Raw genomic sequence first — 18,100 nt, 5'->3', positions numbered from 1 at the left:
TTGAAAGGAAGATAAGATTAGCGACCCCGCCATGAATAATTCATATTTGAATAAGTTGAAGTGGGATGGAGTTCTAACAACTAACTGGTGGTTCAGATGCAGCAGCCAGCAGTGGCATTCATATATGTACATTCACTGTGAACTTTTGGAGATGCCCGCGGTAATCTTTCCGAGGCCGGAACCAAATTGGGGATTAGTTTGAGGCGACAGCATCAATCAGCAACTTGTTTCGGTTCGGTGACATTAAACGGTGTCAACTCCACTTGGTTTATTAGTCTGCTGGTTACATTAAGTCGCTCTTCGAGAGTCGGTCAACATTATGCAACGGCCTTAATTAGGCGCCCACATGCAAATGAGCAGCGGCAGGCGCAATCTTCTCGCTGATTGCCCCATCGCAAAAGCGAAAGTCGTTCTTAAAGACAAGGTCGCTCATCGGATCGGATTGGTATGACAAATTTATAGCAAAGCTCACAGATCAACAGTGAACTGATGAAAGCTGGCATTTCAGTGCGCTCGATTTGCTAGTCATTAGCATAGAAAACATGACTTAGACTAGTTTTGCAGTCCATAAATCTTTGGCTCTAAAAGGAGCATTCTTAGCATATTTTATAATAATAGTTGCCGGTTTCAACACGATTTCCATAAATTATGTCAGACTGAAATGGCGCTTATAAAAACTGAGTTTCACTTTCAAGTCATAAGCATAAAAACTTTATTTAATTCGTTTGCAGTCCACAAGTCTAAGAAATTTGTATTTTATGAAATATTATCAAGAGATAAAATATTTGTACATTTACATAAACATAAAAATCGTTTAATTTTAATCTATCTTCTCCTTTGCAACTATTAAAAATATTTTTTAAATTTTTTGTTCAGACACTTTAAGTTTACTTTTAATAATTATTTATCTTTGTTTACCGATTTCCTTTTCTGCATCCTAGCCAGCAAAACCTTTCAAATTGAAGTATCCGCAGCTAAAAATTCCACTGACTTGCTTATCATATTTTATCCCGTTTCGCAATTTCGATTGTTATTTATTAATCATAGTTCCTTCCTTTAGGCAAACTTTCCGGACTTCAGGAACGCAGATCAATTAAGTCTAGTACTTTATTTATAATTCTAGAATATTTATTGACTTGCCATATACCTCGGCATGCTTTTGTTGTTGTCTTTTTGTACGATTTGCATGGAAAAATAATTAGCATAAATACGAAATAAAAATATTGCGAACTGTATCCAGTTGTATATTCAGCCAGCCCATCGGCAGCTATTTAGAAGTCAATTTATAATTACTGTAATGTCGTAGAGGTTTTTACCAACGTCTCGAGCGTAGCTCATCCACCGGTGGATGCGTGCGGATGTACTCCAACTGGCGGATGACGTGCAGCGGGATGGCCGGAATCTGATCTCCGGTGGGCTGATATCCATTTGCATCGGCCACGTAGGAGAATGTAACGGGTATTCCCTCAAGAGAAACGAACTGCACCACTCCGACGGCTCCATTCTCATTACCAGCTCCTCTGGTGGTAATGCCATTTGTGGTCTGGAACTCGAAGTTGTAGTGACCAAACGGATCGGGTGGCGTGTTCCGGTAATAGATGGTCCTTTCCAAAGATGCCGAAGTAAAAGCCGCACAATGCTTTAGGTGAACTAGGACTAGGGCCAGGAATACCACAATCTGTTCGGGTGGTTGGGGGTTCAGTTGGTTAATAGATCAAATACCAGTCATAAAAAGTCGCACAAACCTTGCCGAACGACATCATCGCCTAATTACATTAAATTTATTCCAAATGTTTGTTTTGCCGTGTGGATCTTGAACCTGATATATCGATACTGCTGCTTCTGAACGAGAATCAAAGTCAGTATCCCAGTATTAACCGTTATGGAGCGGCAGGTAATGCGACGCGATCTGCTGCGCTCGAAAGTTTAATTAAAACTGGCCAAAAAACATTTGGCCAGGCCGAAAAGGAAGCTTTCGATTTCTACAGAGGAAGCTTCAGCTAACCAGTGAGCTCTCTGGAATTTGTTCTCGAGATATTAGATGAGGAAGGCAAACAGCATAGCCAGGGAAATGGTGCAACCAAAAAGCAGAGGCATTATTTCCCTAAAACACAAATACATGTTCGTGGACCGGGTTTTGATTTATATTGATTTTGTGGTAATGCCCGTCCAATATCGCCTCCGAATGAAGCTGTTTTGCATTTTTCGGGGTCCATTTGTAGGTGTGCCTGCATGCCAATCCGATCTAAAATCGAAAGTTATGCACAGTGGTTCGACTAAGATTCATATGTCTAACTTGCAGACTCCCAGCCGCTGACAAATTGAGCCATTTAGTTATTAATTTATAATATTTAAATTCTATTTTCAGCTCTGAAAGGTCATGGTTCAAATTACTGCTCAGCCAAAAAATCCAATACTATATATATATTAAATTGATTTAATGAGGCGTGCTAAATATACGTTTAATGCGTCAGCTTCGATTATTCGATTAACTTTTTCGAGATCTCAAGCGAAACTAAAGGTTTTTACTGCACAACCATTGATCATGGTTGATTCGGATTTTTTTTGGTTAAATGAGTTTTTTAGCCTGTCAAATAACTTCGGTTTAAAACTGGTTGCTTGGTTGTCTCAAAATAAAGTGTCCAAATGGGTACATTTTGAAAATGAAATGCTTAAACTGAAAAACGTACGGGAAAGATAATTCATGCATTTATGTATAAATAAACTACCTTTGGGTCGCCTATTTTTTAAAGGTTTTAAAAAACGTTTATTTCTTAGAAATATAGTTTCCTATTTATTATTTAAAGTGCAATAAAAATATCTCGACCCACTGTGTGAAATATGGAGCTATGTAGACCTAGACCTTGCACGATTTGTATAATGTAGCCCCGCACCCCGTCTATTTGCATAGCTTAAAAACTTTACAACTTCGCCGCTTGTCAAGGTGTCGGTCTGAAGAATCAATCAGCACATCAATCAGAATACATTTGTATTTGCCTAATCATATTTGCATTATCTTTGTTTGCGTTAAGCACTGTTTGCTAATTAAGATACAATGCCTGTGTTTTTTGCTGAGGATTTACACGGCAAAGGGGCACTCGACGAAGATGAAAGCATGAAGCAAAAATAATCTCCGGCTAATTTTCAGACATAAATCTTCAAATCAAACGAGTTGTGATCTTTTTTCGCGGACAACACTAATAAGTAACACAAATCGACGCCAAATAGTTTAACCTTAGAATCGACTGCGAAACGCAAACATGAAAAACTAGAAAGCCGAAATCAAAAACTACAAATGAACTGCCTTTTCCAGTTCTCCTTCTGCCAGAGATGGTCTTCTCATAGTCTATGAACTATTATACGTTGCACGACTCTTGCGGAGTGGGTTTTCTGACACATTGGAGAACAATAACTTAGGCACAGGAAAATATAAGCATAAACAACGGCTGATTATGCTGAGCGTTCTACCAAAATTACCATAATGTATGCTACACTCTCACATGTGGAGCGCAAAACAAAAGATTTAGGCAACGAACTTTATAAGGCTCAATCAGTCTGCTGCGAAAGCTATGAGGAGCATAGTCGCTTTTATTCCAATTAAGGAACTCGAACCTTTAACTATGTTTTATCAGCTTCAGATAAACAAATAAAAAATTGTTAACAAAAACTTTGTGTTAATCTAGCTTCTGGTGACTTTTATAATTTTATGGCCTATTTTCTACGATTTGATCACATCTGCTATGATTTTAATAATTGTCATTTGCATTTGCTTCAAAACCAGAAAAGGCTCTAAACTTAATTTAATATTTTTTGATGTGAATATTTCAGAACATGCTGGGCGCCAAAATACTTCCGTGTTGGGAACCCTAGGTGGTATCATATGTTACGGATAAATAGGTGCAAAAAGTATACACTTTCTTCAAGCGGTTATATAACAAACTTTAATTAATTACACACTAATGTCATAATAGGTAGAAATTGACAATGGGATGTGATTCATCTATTGATCTAGATTTTACTACTTCACACAGTTAACTTAATTCCGAACTAGTATTTATATATTCCACTCCATATAATGCTGCCTTTTAATAATAACAATAAAACCAAAATCGGAAACTGGCATCATAAACTCCACATGAAATTGGCAGCAGATCTTCAAGAACTCGAGCTACTTATCACATTTTATTATCGCGTTTATTAGCATCCGAAGTATGATATCGTAAAATATGAATAAGCAAACATGATAAACGGAAATGAATTATATAGTGGCTTCGACATGACCTGCTATCGAGAACCAAAAATTGGTGGGCAGGGTAACCACAAAGAGCAGCGTCTTGACTCAGAAGACGCCAGAGCCACCGATTATTGGCATTTGGTTATGCTTATTAGATTTTCGTGGCTTACGTTTTGGCCCGTTGCTTACCTCGTATAAAGTTGAAGAGACCAGCTGGCCGGAGTGTCAGTACGGTGGCTAACTTTAAACCTCGCAGACGTCGGAATTCCGCAGCGGATTACATCAAATCTGGATATTACAAATTATTACAAAATCAATCATAAAACCCCGAGTGGATATCGTGTATTGCAGACAGTGCGAAAAGGCACACTGAAATAAAACCGAGAAATATGCGAAATTTTGTAAGCACTTCGACCCTGTGTCCATTTGTGTTCCCCATCCGATCTGTGAACTTGATGGCTGATAAGACCTCTCTTGGTTTCAGCTAATTGGCCTGGTGTTTTTGGCCCTGATTTGGGTGGAGGTGGATGCCCGTCTGGTGAGGGTTCGCCGGATCAGAAGATTGGTCGGCGCCACTGAGCGGGATGCCCAGATAACAGACTTCCGGGTTTCACCCCAGGATGACGAAGGAGTGTTCAAGTTCGCCTTCAAGACCAGCAATGGAATCGATGTGCAAGCGGCAGGATCTCCGCTGGAGACCATTGGCATCTATAGCTACACCTCACCGGAGGGCGTTCCCATCGAGACGCGCTACATAGCCGATGAACTGGGTTTCCATGTAGTGGGTCGTCATCTTCCACAGCCACCGCCCACTCCGGACTATATCCTGCGATCCTTGGAATACATTCGCACACACACCGAGGATGGCAAGCTAAAGAAGCCGCACTTCTTGTGAAGTTCCTGACTGGATTCTATCCACCATACACATCAACTTGGATGCAAGTGTCCGTGAAGAAGGCTGAACATACCATAGCATGTACTAATCACCAACTAACTTTAGTAGTAGTTTTAAGACTTAAGACCTAGGCTATGTTGTTGCTAGATGTTCTAAGCATTTCGAAATGCGCAAATGTTTCTTGCCTCCGGGCTGTTCTGCTTGGGTTATAAATCAATCCATCCATCCATCGATTCTTTCACGGCGTGAATTTACGGTCTTCGTGCCCATAAAGAGCGAACAATGGGGCTAAACCAAACAGAAAACACAAAGAAAACCCCCACGAATTCTAGCTTGTTATCCCATTATCTGCGAACAGCTTTATTTGTCTGCGTGTCTGATTAATATTTACGTCTATTCTCAGATATGGAAATTTGAAAACTGGATGGAAAACAGTCGTAACTTTGTTTGGGCGACCTTTCGATGGCTTAATAAACGGAAGTTTTTTCCGGGTTTAAAGAACCCTCTTCAAAAGAGCGTCTCGGGCAGCATTTGCAAAATTTCATCCAAGTTCGGCTCGCTCGAATTTCAAACCGACCTAACATATCTTTTAAGCGAATAAAATGCCTCAAATTGAGAAAACCTGTGTGAAGCCTAGTGTTTCTTTTTTGGTTGGTAGCCCAAAAGTATAGTTTGTTAAACATGTGATTTATCTCATATTTGGATCATCGTTGGCTAGCACTCCAAAAATTTAATTACTTAGGTTTGGGAATAATGATGAAGTTGTAAAAATGAAAGTAGAATACTTTATGACAGATACCTAAAACTTTTTATTTTTATCGAAATGAGGGATTGACTGGTCATTTTTGAATCAAGTTTAGTTTGTTTCAAATGATTTTGTTTTATAACTGTTTTTATGTTCTAAAGCAATTTTAAAGAGAAAGGGAGATAATACAAATTGTTTAAAATGTAAATGCTAAATTCCTGATATTTGTATTCAATTATATGTAGTGTTTACGCAGACTTCCTTGTCGTAGCCCAAATATGTTTCTATATTATTCGAAGAACTATAAGATGCTCAAACGGATAATGATATGAATATTTTATTTTCCAGGTGTACTATATATAAACGAAAGTGATCTGTATCGAAATCCTTTATTAACGATAACTACCTAAATAACAATGACTGGCCGCAGTTTTAATGTGGGGTTTCTGCTTCGGAGTGCTGGTGCTGCTCCAGGTTACTGCTCCTTCTGGGCGGGCGCCGGGGGATGTGTGCGGATGTATTCCAGGGCACGGAGCACGTAAGCCGGCACTGGGGGCGGAGTGGGCAGATGGTCACCCACTGGATGGTAGCCCTCCTCGTCAGCGGTGTAGGTCAGCGAGATGTGCTCGCCCTCGGGCGACACGTAGGCCACAGCACCTCGTGCTCCGTTGGGGTTGCCCGCCTCCTGGAACTGGATGCCATTGCTAGTCTCGTAGGCGTACTGGTAGTTGCCCTCGGCATCAGTGGCGTCGTTTTGGAAGCTACGGATCTGGGCATCCTTGTTGATATTGTCGGCGCAGGCGCAGCCGATGAGAGCCAGGCAGAACAGCTACGGAAGCAACGTACATGGATTAGAGTGGTGGCCAGATGGGGGATGAGGCGTACCAGGACCATCCGAACTTACATATTTGTACATGGTGATGGGAATTGGGATTTTGTTCTCTAAAAGCGGTGATGCTGTGATGATGATGCTTGCAGTGCAACTGTTTAATTTGATCGGCTCAAGTGCGTCTTTTATATGGATGAGACCCTTGTCTTTAGTGGCGCGCACCTAAACGGGTTTTTTTCTCGTTGAATCACAAGGACCCGAGAGGTGGGTATAATTGCCAAAATGTCTTCTTATCATACTACCAATAATGGGAAATAATAACAACAATGCTCGGATGACCTATAGTTAAAATACATGAGTCATTTGCCAACAATTTATATTGCATGCTTTAATTCGGTTTCAGTTTCGGATTCGGTTTCGCACGAGATACCACTAATTGTTGAATTACAATCAAATAAAAAGTGCTGTTTAATGCGACTCTTTCGGTTCATTCAAGACGCCGTTGGAAATTCCCAACACGAGCTGAAGATTTCTTGTTACAACTTTCAATTGGAGCTGCGCCCTGGGCTCGGGGTTTTCAAATGGAGTGGCAGGTGCGATGGTACATATACCTTGTGCCCCTGGCTGTTGAAACATGGACAAGGTCGCCGAACAGCATGTCACCCGGAGCGCCGCCGAAGACGATCCATCCAAGCAATGCAGTGTGTGATCTTCTGATACCCTACATTTATGACTTTAATTAATTGTTCACTTTGATCTTCGGGGAATTGATTAATGTGAGCAAAGTTATTCATTTTTGTTTCGAAATCAGCTTAGCAAACATCATCAACCGTTGCAAACTGGTGTTAATTGCTGAGAATCATTTTGGTAAATAAGGAAGTGTGCAAACTCTGGAGTAAGCTAGTAATTTAAAATAGTTCGCACCTTTCTATGTATATGTAGACTGCGTTTGAAAAACCCGATAAGCAAACCAGCCAGGAAATAATCGTCATAAAATGGTATATTATTCCCAGCCCAGGTAGAATGAAAGCGAAGCTATAGACACACACTAATCTGTTGGGGTAATCCTTAGGTATTTACAGTGCATTTTCCTTCTTCTAATATTTCTGGCTGTTGAGGCACACCCGTTTCCCAAATACCACACCAAATCTGATGGCTATGTCACGAATGTTATCAATTCAGAGGTGCAAATTCTGGACAATGAAATACCTGGATACTTCCACTTTAACCTGCCCGATGGAGGACACATACGGGTGATTTATCATGTGGATAAGTACGGATTTTATACCGAAACTTTGTCCTGACATATGATTTTTTTTTTGGCCGCGTTTGTCTGCAGTTTTGCCATAATTGGAAACCAGATTTATTCCAACGAGTCTAATTTGTATTTTATTTTATGAAAATAAAAACAAATGCAAATATAGATCAAAATGTTGTTTTAGATCGTTATTGAACTGCTGTTTAATATCCAGTGATATTCGGAATGCATCTATATGGCGGTAAGCAGACGTCGAAATGATCTGAGAATTTGTGTTTATACATATATTTTGATAATTTAGCAATTCAGGTTTCAGTGAATGTTGCCATCTGTCCAATACGTCACAGATCTCGGATAGGGCTCGGATACAGGAACGTGGAGCGTCGATTGATGGGCATTTTATTAGGCCGAGTGCTAAGTGCGATTAGGCCTAGAAAACAATTTATTACTGGACAGCAAATTTGTATGCTAATAAGCTGATCTTGTTGATTTTTTTGGGAATTTAAGAATTCCTTGATGAGCAAACAGGTTGTCCGCCTGCGCTCACAGCAAGCCAAATGGCCAATGAAAATAAAATCGAAACGAATGATAAATTAGATTGAATTAAATTAGCTCGCCACGAGCTGCTGCCCCCTTCCAAATCCAGGTCCATCTCTGAACTTACCCTCTATGGGCGAATGTCACAGTCACATGTTCCATTACCGTCGACAAGACTTCAAGCCGCCAAAAGCTAACCAAATCTACTTTGGGCCATTAAGTGCAGCGTCAGATGATTACCGCTACCCATGCAGAAGTGTGTTGATCCATCGGCAGATGGATCCACTTGGAATGGGTTCAGGTGCTTCATGATACCCTTGCTAAGGCTGCTACATTGGGATCAATGGTTTTGCGGAACAGCGATGATTTTTTAAGATTAAATGCAAATGATTAATATAAATATCATAGACCACACCCTTCCAACGCTCACCATCGAAGAGTGAAGATACAAGCCAATTGAGTTACCCAAACTCAACTGAATTTCAAAAAAACATTTAATTTTAAATGACAATACCTGCTTGTTTGTGCTTTTTTTGAGGAAAATTTCAAACTTTTTAAGTCATTATAGTTCCCTACACGTAAGCTGTGTTTTTCTTGTATAATAACTTGTATAATACCATAATGCATAGCTCTCACAGTAGTGAAAAGTCTTTAGCCCAGATCTAGACACAAGTCCGATTAATCAAAAAGAAATTAGTTTCCGGCATTATTTATATATCGCGGGAAGCACCGATTTAGATAAACAAAAATGCAATGCAGATAATTAAATTAAGCTAAGCTACATGCCGATGATTTCTAGGTAATCTCAGCTATATCTGGCAAGGGTATTTCACATTCCGGTGCTCAAATCCAGATCTCCTTTCTATTTTTTTTGCCGGCAGCTGAGCGGAATTTTATTAAATTCGATCGGTATGCTGCTGCCGAAAAAAAAAACCCACAAACATATTAAGTTTGATATTTAGTTTGGAGCGGCTTTTGGAGTTCAGAGCCAGATTAGAGACGTCAGCGATGGCGACGCCAACGCCAAAGTCGACGTTGCCGTTGGTTGCCTATAAAAGCCACCGCCTGCGAAGATCACCCAACCAGTGTGGATTATACAAGCCCAGAAACCAGCAAGATGTTCAAGCTAGTGAGTAGACTTAGCCGCCGTCAAGGATTCAGTGATTCAAGTCCAGACGTGACCGTGTGTTACCATTTCAGTCGGTCTGCCTGCTCGCCGCCTTGATGCTGTCTAATGTCTATGCGGACAACATTAACAAGGATGCCGTGATTACCCGCGAGGAAGTTGATTCTGCCGATGCCGATGGCAACTATCGCTTCGCCTACGAAACCAGTAATGGCATCCAGGCCCAGGAGGCCGGAAACCCCAATGGAATTAGCGGAAGCAGCTCCTACATCTCCCCCGAAGGCATTCCCATCTCACTGTCCTACGTCGCCGATGAGAACGGCTTCCAGCCTCAGGGCGCTCATCTTCCCACCGCTCCCCCAATTCCAGAGGCCATCCTCCGCGCCCTGGAATACATCGCCGCCCACCCCCCACGGTCGTAAATACCCGATCGGACCCCCATTTAAAGCCTAGTCAGTGCTTTTGCTAAACATGAGTTAAATCTAGTTATAGAAAGTCTGTACATAAATCCCCTCAAAACAAAAACATAAAAAGTTACATCAAATATACCCACAGCAATGCTGATCATTTGAACAGAGTGAAGTATGTTATAATGTTCATTATACAAATCGGCAAAAATCAGCTGTACCAAATTTCAAACTTAAAAGTCCAGCCGTTTTTTTACGAATCCATAATTATTAGCCCCAAATTGCATACAAAATATATTATAATATCTTATTTGCTTTTTAACGTCACACTTTAGAGCTGAAATAGCTTTTGGGGTAAGGTTATTTATTCAAAGATGCAAATCAAAAAATTTAAAATCGATGTCGGGTTTGTCAGAATACTTTATTTTAACTAGACGTTTCATAACCTTTTAAAGTACGCCTCCATTATTGGTTTATTCATCAATTTTCGATCAGAGTAAGGAACGTTGGACCAACACTGTTCTTAAATGCTTTTTATAATTAAATCAACACTCTTGCGTTTGTTACCATATTAAGACAAATTAAACAGCTGTCCAAGATCATTTATCACACTGCAAACCAGACCCAGGAACTAACCAAGGCAAAAGAAAAAATTCAGCAGAAGCAACACCAGACGAACATGAGCGCAGACAAATGTGGAAGCTGCATGGCCATCCACTTACTTGGCTTCTTTTCCCTGTTGCCTCAGCTGAGTTATTTTTAAATATATATACCTAGCAAACAATCATTTCCATGTAAATCCAACCGACAGTGACCTCCAGAGTGGACGCCGACAACTGGCCACGATCATGTTGCCTGGAAAAAGTCTAGATGATGCAACAGCCAGCTGGGATTTGCGAAACTGGTTTGCGGGTTATTAACACTTTCGCTGCTTGGATTCTACTCGTGAAGAAGATGTAGGTCATCTGCCGGCGTTCGGAAGACAAGTTACTTCGGTAAATGGGCATTACAAAAAATATATAAGCCCAATGACAGTGAAATACTTATACTGAACACACAAACGCTGCATATTGAAATATTAAAATATGAACATTGGCTAAAAAATGAATTATAATAATATTTATAAATACTCATAAAATAATAATTGTATTATTTAAAAGTTTTTCTGTTATAACTATGTTAACTAAGTACTTTGAAGATAATGATTTTCGAATCGAAGAAATATTTAAATTTTATTGAACAACAACATGGTAAGCTCTTCATTATAGTACCCATTTAAAACAAATTTATTGATGCCGGAGCCTTACAAAATTAAAAAGTTTTGAAATCTACACTATGGGCGCTTTACTAAAGGGTAAGCTTCCACATAACCAGTTTCCCGGTATCCTTCACGACTTCCCCATTAATCGGAGTCGAAAAACCTCTCGGCTGATAAACATTGTGTATTTATAGCAGAGCCGAGTCCTCTGCCGCGATCACATAGCATAAACAATGAAGTATAAAAACCTGTACAATCTGTACATCAATAAATAAGCTCTAGTTACCACTGTAGTGGTCTAAAGCTTGCTCTCCTTCGCCTCCTTGGCCTTCTGGCGGGATGCAGCCGCTGCCGCCGGTCCGAAGCGCTGGATAAAGTTGTTGAACGGCGCAATGATGGCCTCTGGATCGTTCATGTGCACATGGTGTGAGCCATTAACCTCCAGGTACTCAAAGTTGGGCTTCTTTAACAGCACATCCAGCACCTCGTCGTAGTACTTCTTGTCTTCGAAATACGAGGACTGGGCGGCCTTGATGAACAAGTAAGGACATGTGATCCGATTGGCCATTTCCACACACAGCTCCTGGGACCCAATGGCATAGTTGTAAAACTTGAGACGCCGATCGCGGCAGAAGAAGTACTTATCCGGGTACTTCTCGGACTTGCCAATGTTGCGAGCCATTAAATGCTTGCAGTGCTCCTTGTTTACCGAATGGAATGTACCGATATAAACCCTCTCAATAAGTTCATCGTAGGTGTAGCTCGGCGGCTCGTTCTTACTCCGGTTCCTTTCGTCCTCCCGCAAGAACTCATCCAGACGGGTTTCCATGGTCCTAATAACCGACGGATACGGACGCTGATGAGGTTTCAGGGCATCTATTCCAATGATCATGTCCACCTTGTCCGGGAAGACCGCGGCGAAAACAAAGCAAATAATGGACGACATTGAGTGTCCTATCAAGGATACCTTCTCCCACTTGTACTGCTTCATGATCAGGCGGATCACATACAAATTATCCACGGAGTTGTAGTAGCAGCCATCGGGCAGTCGGGATGATAGCCCGTGGCCAGGAAGATCGATCGCGAGGAAAGCCACGTCCGGCGACAGCAGTGGCACCAGGCGATCAAAGGTTCCCGCATTATCCTGCCATCCGTGAAGTCCCAAAATCGGTTGGACATTCTGCGGACCGTACCACTTGCCGGATATGTGTCCCCATGGAACCGTAATGCTGATTTCGGCGAACTAAGGTAAGAAAAATACAAAAATACATAAAACACTTAAAAAGAGTCTGCTTTCCTATATCACCATCATTCCATCATGCGTATTGTTTTATTTTTAGAGAAGTAGATCTTAAGGGATATTTTTGGAATGGTAAACCATTTCCAAAATACAGTTATGTACATATACAAAACTCTACAGAATCTGGAAGACACCTGCATATAGGCAACATTGCATTCAATGTATATCCATATGTGCATACAAACGGAGCTTTATCAACGTTGATAAAGAATATATATTTTTTTTGAAATTGCATCTGTTTGCAAGTTTTCCGGGAAAATAGTATTTAACCCCCTGGAAGCTTACGAAAATGCAGCGAGGTGGTTCAAAGTACACTTACGGGTCTGGTTGGGGCTTCGCCAGTTAAGTCGCCTGCATGCCGATAACGCTGGCCGAGATCACTGCCGGTAACGGTGCCACTTGAGTTGTCGTCCGAGTCCATTCCTGCGCTCTGATGTGCCCAAAAAGCTAATGAGCTTCAATTCCAAAGTTTAGCCGATTTCGGCGCTTATCAGTAACGACCTGTGGAGATTAGCACGGCGATTAGTTAACGCAAACAGGCGGGGAAGCATACATGGAAAATGCTAAAGTAAACATTAAAGAGAAATCGTAAAAAATAATCCAATATAATATCCGAATCGATGCCGGTGGCTCATTAGAGTCAAAGGTCAAGGTGGTCGCCTTAGTGAATCATAACTCACGTTGTCGTTGTGTCACAGATTTGATTGCAGGGTTTTTATATTTACCTGAGCTCTCTCCTAGTTTATACAGCATTTATTTCATTGGATTACTTTAATTACCAATTATGCGCCCAACAAACAGGTTAAAACTGCGAGCGAACGAATAATAAACACTAACCTAGCTACAGCTGTTCACTAAGCGTTCGCTTGCTGGCAACGTTTATGCGGCACACATTGCACGAAGCTTACATTTTATTTTCAATAGTTAAATTAATTTTAAGTATTGCATGGTGGAAGCATATTAGACTTTGCTGAGATATATATTTTTCACATATAAATGATGACAAATTAATACTTGCAACTAGCTTATGTATTTCATCTAAGTTCTCGAAATTTTGTTCATATAAACGAAGATTTAGTGTTGTAAAACATACCAACCAAGTTTCGGACCAGTGTTGTTCGTTAACAGCAGCCGCCAGCGAATGACAAGATTAAAAACCTTGCTGAAACATAGTTTTCTCAGATATTACGTATAAAGATCAAAGTTCACCTGGCATCGGCGCCAACCATCCATGTGTGGTGAAATCAAAGCCAGAATATCAGTGTCATTCTATTGATCGAGGAAGAAGAACGTGAGATTACTCAGAGGAAGTAGAAAATTATCTTACCTTGAAATGAAGGTGTCCAGAGGTCTCCGCATGCTAAAACTGCTGCCGAATGTCAGAAACTCCAGCAGTGGACCCACAAAACCCTTCAAAATCATCAACAAACATGTATGTAGTAGAATCCTTTTGGTCTTCATTTAATGGTCACATTGGATTTCTCTTCGCAGTTCGATGAAATCAGCATACCAGTTCCATGGGGACACATATCGGGTAAATGGTATGGACCCAAGCACGTACGACCGATTGTTGGCATGCATGGCTGGCAGGATAACGCCGGTACCTTCGATACTTTGGCTCCGCTCCTGCCGTCCCACCTCTCCTTCTTAAGTATCGATGCTCCGGGCCATGGGCTGTCCTCCTGGCTGCCACCTGGCACTTCCTACCACTCCATCGACCTCGTGCTGGTCACTCGCCGGCTAATGGAAGAGTACAACTGGGATAAGATCTCCATAATGGCCCACTCGATGAGCTCCATCAATGGCTTTGTGTTCAGTGCTTTGTTCCCCGACAAAGTTGATCTGTTTGTGAGTCTGGATGTGCTGAAGCCGCCTGTTCGAAGTGCTCGCAGTATTGTGGATTCGTTGTCCGAACGAATTGAGTCCACTCTGAAGCTGGAACGGCGTTTAAAGAGTGGGTCCGAGCCGCCCTCCTATGATTGGGATCAGTTGGTGACCCGGTTGCACGAAGGTTCCAACAAGTCCGTCTCAATGGAGTCCTGCAAGTATCTGCTGCAGCGGAACTGCAAACCATCAACCCACGAACCGCACAAGTATTACTTCTCCCGGGACAACCGACTGAAGTCATCGCTATTCTACACTTTGCATCAGGAGGTGCCAATGGAGATGGCGCGCAGAATTAAGTGCCCTCATCTGTTTATAAAGGCCCTGCAAGCTCCCTACTACGAACGCAAGGAGTACTTCGATGAAGTGTTAGCGGAACTGCAGAAGAATCCTCTGTTCGAATTCCACGAGGTTGAAGGGACGCACCATGTTCACCTCAACGAGCCAGAAAAGGTGGCCCCCATCATCAATTCCTTCATCAACAGATACCGACCCTTATGACATAAACTCGACGTAGAGACCACTGTACAAACTAGCGGATTGATATACCTTATTCCTAGTGTTAAATTTCACCCGACGCAGATTGATGATATTGACTGGATATTAGATGAAAATCAATCTCAGTAGACAATACCCAAGCATTGGAAATTTGGTTGTTTCTATTTAATTTATTATGTACAATCGATACCGGCAATAACATTAAAGTTAAACACTATATTAAAAACTTCAAAATATAGGCTTTGAGTTGCTTTTTTGTGTGGAATTTACGCCGTAACTAAAACTGGCCAATAAAGAGCTAAGACAAATGAGAGCATACGCTTAGAAACCATGAGGAATAGACAAGAGTTTGTGAATTCCCCGCATATCCCACGTAGTTTTCTTTTGCAAAGCGTGAAAATAGTGTAATAATCATAATATTTAAGTAATAAGTCTATGGGCTCGATTTGGAATTATCTGTGCACTGCACGGCTCTGAACCCATAAAGTCAGCACTTGATATTGGATAATTGCTAATAGAACATGTTAAAATAAATATTACGTAGAGGTTGTGGTTAGCTAAATTCTAAAAGTATTTTTAAATCTACATATGTATATACGTTTTTTGGGGTTTCCTTTGTAAAATCAGTCGGCGCGAGGAAATATAATATTAAACAATTACAACATTGGGATAGCCAACTTCGCAAACGTGGTGACTACTCGAATATATGCATCTTCTATTGTATATATTTGTAAGCGTAATCAACAATTGCTTCTGTTTCGCATGGAGTTTTTCTTAGCTTTTGAGTGTCTTGTGTTGTTCTCAATCAGATTCAAAGTGTTATAAAAAATATACAATATGTGGTAAATAAACATATGCAGCATGTACATACATATCTATCTACGCTTCTGGTTTTACAATCTATTGCATTGGCAAGTTAAGCAGTCGCAGCATTTCGCTCATTCACAAAATGACAGCCAGATCTTAAAGAACGATATTGCAGAAAAAAGAAGAAAAGGTTACATTAAAATAGGAGAATATTCAATCAATGCAAAGCTGATAAAAGATTTATCAAAAATGTATATATATAAAGCCATTAGGTAAATGTTCGACTTGCGCTTGCTTGAACTACTCTTGCACATTAAACATTGTAATAAAACAACAAACTAAAACCTACGTTAAAAATAAATACAATAAATAAGTTAAGTCCTAAAGAGAAAATGCTTAGCAACATTTAGTGTGGATTTCTCTGGATATTTACCCTCTCAACTTTCCCGCATTTTGGTTTGTCTATTTACAATTGTATCAATTTTCCGTTTCGTTTTCCCCACATTTGTTTGGGTCGAAGCTCAAGCTACTGGCGACGAATCACCCTTCATGTCGCGCTCCCGAAAAAAACCCCGCTCCGTTTTGCACTCGCGTATGGTGACGGTCTCTAGGTTTACGGTGACATCTGTGATCACCACCCGGTTGGATATGTTGCATTTGGCCGGCAGCCAGAAGCGCGGCGGCAGGGCACGCGGCGAAAGAGGAGTAAGCGGCTGTTTCTGGTTGATGGCCAGGTTGTTGCACGGTTTTGGTATGTTATTATTCTCGGAAGGAACCTGTGGCGCCTGTTGGTTGCCTTCCTCGTTGGCTACTTCTTCTTCCTCAGCTCCAGATTCTGCGGGCGTTGTGTTTATGACTTCTGTGGCCAATGGGGTGGCCTGCAGCTCAGATTTCAGTGGCGTTGCAGCCTCGCTGGCAATCTTTTCCGCTTGCTGCTGATCCTGGAAGGGTTGCTGCTGGATGGGAGTTATCTGCTGGGTCGGCTGAGACTTAATGGTGGGACCATCTGGAGAGGTCTTAATCGTCACTCCAATCTTGCCTGATTCCTTGAGCACCTCGGCTTTGCGCTTAGTGCCGATCAGCGGCTGATCCTCGGAGCTGGAGGAGTTGCTGTCCGGCTCGGGGACAAATGAGTTGTGCGTAAAGCTGCTGTTGGAGGAGGAGCTGTGATCCATGCGCTGACGCTTGGACTCGTGGTGGTGGTGATGATGATGGTGGGTCAGCGGAGATTCCGAGCGCCGTCCACTGTTCCGTTCGGACTTGATGTGGTGGTGATGATGATGGTGATGGTGCTTCTTTTCCTTCTTCAACTCCTTATCGTGGGTAGCCGTTGAGGTGGTGGCTTGATGGGTGTCCACATCGTCTCCGGTGAACGTGTACTCATCCTCCTCGGATTCCGGCTCCGGATCGGGTTCCTTTTCCTTCTTCTTTATGCCTCGCTTGGAGGGAGTTCCGGAGGATTTGTTCGTTTGTTCGTAGATATCGATGAGGCGGCGATCCAGGATGTTTACCTCCGGTTCCCAGGTGTTGTAGCGCTGATTCCAGCCCTTCCACTTGACGCGGTACTCCACGACGCCCTGGAAAATCGAGTAAGTGAAGGAGTGGGGGTGGATTGCATTTTCTTAGACTACTAATTGATTTTCCATCCAGCGAAACAAAAACACGCCTCGCATACACTCACACACACACACACATATGCAGCGTGCAAATGGTGGTTGCAGCAGCAGATGTCCTCTGGCCAAAAAATGTCGAAGGACATGTGACCTTGTGGACTAAACATGTATCCTGCGTGTGCTGCGCATATTGCGTTTGGCATTTTTAGCGGAGCATCTCGTTTTGGTCGCCTTTTCGCATTTGTTTACGCTTAGCTCACCTTTTTAACGCGCTTTTGGATGATTTTCTCAGCCGCGTACACTAAATCGACTTGATCGTCGGTCGCGTTGTCGCGCCCCAACTTCCCCTTACCCCCCTTGCCACGACCAGTCATTTTTAATTAATAATCTTCGCGGAGCGTTTTATTATTCGTATTATTTGCAATTAACTTCTGGTTTACAATTCTGCGTACGTCGATAGTCGTCGGACTCGATGATTTTCATTTAAACAATCGATAGTGTTGAACACGCAGAGTGACCGTGCCACACCGAATTGGGTTGTTAACTTAACATGTAGCCGTGTCACAAACCCTTCTTGACAAAAATTCTCAAAAACCCTGATAACTGGCCATACTAAATTAGGCGTTTTTAAATGTTTAAATGTTATGTTTAAATATATTATTGATTTCTTGCATTTTTTTAAATTTATTTAAGTGCGAATATATTTAAA

The 18,100-nt window shown here is 41.6% G+C and overlaps 8 protein-coding genes and 1 long non-coding RNA gene across 12 annotated transcripts; 4 read left to right on the top strand and 5 right to left on the bottom strand.

Annotated features, from left to right (window-relative positions):
• Positions 1–884: 884 nt before the first annotated feature.
• LOC120449007 (pupal cuticle protein Edg-78E) lies at positions 885–2,476 on the bottom strand. The gene is made up of 2 exons (XM_039631281.2): positions 1,746–2,476; positions 885–1,678 (listed from the first exon to the last, which is right to left on the bottom strand). The coding sequence occupies exons 1-2, from the start codon at positions 1,761–1,763 to the stop codon at positions 1,313–1,315; spliced, it is 384 nt and encodes a 127-aa protein (XP_039487215.1). The 5' UTR covers positions 1,764–2,476; the 3' UTR covers positions 885–1,312.
• Positions 2,477–4,623: 2,147 nt separating this feature from the next.
• Positions 4,624–5,129, top strand: LOC120449926 (pupal cuticle protein Edg-78E). Its single transcript, XM_039632619.2, has 2 exons — positions 4,624–4,635; positions 4,719–5,129. The coding sequence occupies exons 1-2, from the start codon at positions 4,624–4,626 to the stop codon at positions 5,127–5,129; spliced, it is 423 nt and encodes a 140-aa protein (XP_039488553.2).
• A 1,176-nt stretch (positions 5,130–6,305) lies between these two features.
• Positions 6,306–7,230, bottom strand: LOC120448636 (pupal cuticle protein Edg-78E). The gene is made up of 2 exons (XM_039630760.1): positions 6,779–7,230; positions 6,306–6,703 (listed from the first exon to the last, which is right to left on the bottom strand). Exons 1-2 carry the CDS (start codon positions 6,788–6,790, stop codon positions 6,350–6,352), a joined length of 366 nt encoding a protein of 121 aa, XP_039486694.1. The 5' UTR covers positions 6,791–7,230; the 3' UTR covers positions 6,306–6,349.
• A 14-nt stretch (positions 7,231–7,244) lies between these two features.
• On the top strand, positions 7,245–8,080 carry LOC120448634. Of its 2 annotated transcripts, none has more exons than XR_005616121.1 (2): positions 7,245–7,701; positions 7,776–7,906. XR_005616121.1 is itself a non-coding variant. In XM_039630759.2 (2 exons), the coding sequence occupies exons 1-2, from the start codon at positions 7,699–7,701 to the stop codon at positions 8,005–8,007; spliced, it is 255 nt and encodes an 84-aa protein (XP_039486693.1). In that variant the 5' UTR covers positions 7,640–7,698; the 3' UTR covers positions 8,008–8,080. The 2 variants fall into 2 exon arrangements, 1 of the variants encoding a protein (XP_039486693.1); XM_039630759.2 differs by having other exon boundaries at positions 7,640–7,721; positions 7,776–8,080.
• A 48-nt stretch (positions 8,081–8,128) lies between these two features.
• Positions 8,129–9,041, bottom strand: LOC120448635. Its single transcript, XR_005616122.1, has 3 exons — positions 8,929–9,041; positions 8,626–8,827; positions 8,129–8,391 (listed from the first exon to the last, which is right to left on the bottom strand). It is a non-coding gene; the product is annotated as an uncharacterized LOC120448635 (long non-coding RNA).
• A 91-nt stretch (positions 9,042–9,132) lies between these two features.
• Positions 9,133–10,229, top strand: LOC120447527 (pupal cuticle protein Edg-78E). Of its 3 annotated transcripts, none has more exons than XM_039628962.2 (3): positions 9,133–9,407; positions 9,461–9,627; positions 9,699–10,229. In XM_039628962.2, the coding sequence occupies exons 2-3, from the start codon at positions 9,616–9,618 to the stop codon at positions 10,044–10,046; spliced, it is 360 nt and encodes a 119-aa protein (XP_039484896.1). In that variant the 5' UTR covers positions 9,133–9,407; positions 9,461–9,615; the 3' UTR covers positions 10,047–10,229. The 3 variants fall into 3 exon arrangements, with proteins under 3 accessions (XP_039484896.1, XP_043861864.1, XP_039484895.1); XM_039628961.2 differs by having other exon boundaries at positions 9,135–9,297; positions 9,380–9,627; positions 9,699–10,228; XM_044005929.1 differs by having other exon boundaries at positions 9,133–9,627; positions 9,699–10,228.
• A 1,007-nt stretch (positions 10,230–11,236) lies between these two features.
• LOC120447525 (probable serine hydrolase) lies at positions 11,237–13,472 on the bottom strand. Its single transcript, XM_039628958.2, has 3 exons — positions 13,315–13,472; positions 12,909–13,090; positions 11,237–12,532 (listed from the first exon to the last, which is right to left on the bottom strand). The coding sequence occupies exons 2-3, from the start codon at positions 13,008–13,010 to the stop codon at positions 11,588–11,590; spliced, it is 1,047 nt and encodes a 348-aa protein (XP_039484892.1). The 5' UTR covers positions 13,011–13,090; positions 13,315–13,472; the 3' UTR covers positions 11,237–11,587.
• A 229-nt stretch (positions 13,473–13,701) lies between these two features.
• LOC120447526 (probable serine hydrolase) lies at positions 13,702–15,205 on the top strand. The gene is made up of 2 exons (XM_039628960.2): positions 13,702–14,021; positions 14,081–15,205. The coding sequence occupies exons 1-2, from the start codon at positions 13,923–13,925 to the stop codon at positions 14,972–14,974; spliced, it is 993 nt and encodes a 330-aa protein (XP_039484894.1). The 5' UTR covers positions 13,702–13,922; the 3' UTR covers positions 14,975–15,205.
• On the bottom strand, positions 15,115–17,873 carry LOC120447524 (polycomb group protein Pc). The gene is made up of 2 exons (XM_039628957.2): positions 17,652–17,873; positions 15,115–17,355 (listed from the first exon to the last, which is right to left on the bottom strand). Exons 1-2 carry the CDS (start codon positions 17,763–17,765, stop codon positions 16,300–16,302), a joined length of 1,170 nt encoding a protein of 389 aa, XP_039484891.1. The 5' UTR covers positions 17,766–17,873; the 3' UTR covers positions 15,115–16,299.
• Positions 17,874–18,100: the final 227 nt, after the last annotated feature.

The sequence above is a fragment of the Drosophila santomea genome, chromosome 3L (assembly GCF_016746245.2).
Source record: "Drosophila santomea strain STO CAGO 1482 chromosome 3L, Prin_Dsan_1.1, whole genome shotgun sequence".
NCBI lineage: Eukaryota > Metazoa > Arthropoda > Insecta > Diptera > Drosophilidae > Drosophila > Drosophila santomea.
The sequence above is the reverse complement of the archived record's forward strand: the minus strand, read 5'-3'. Positions and strand labels throughout refer to the sequence as shown.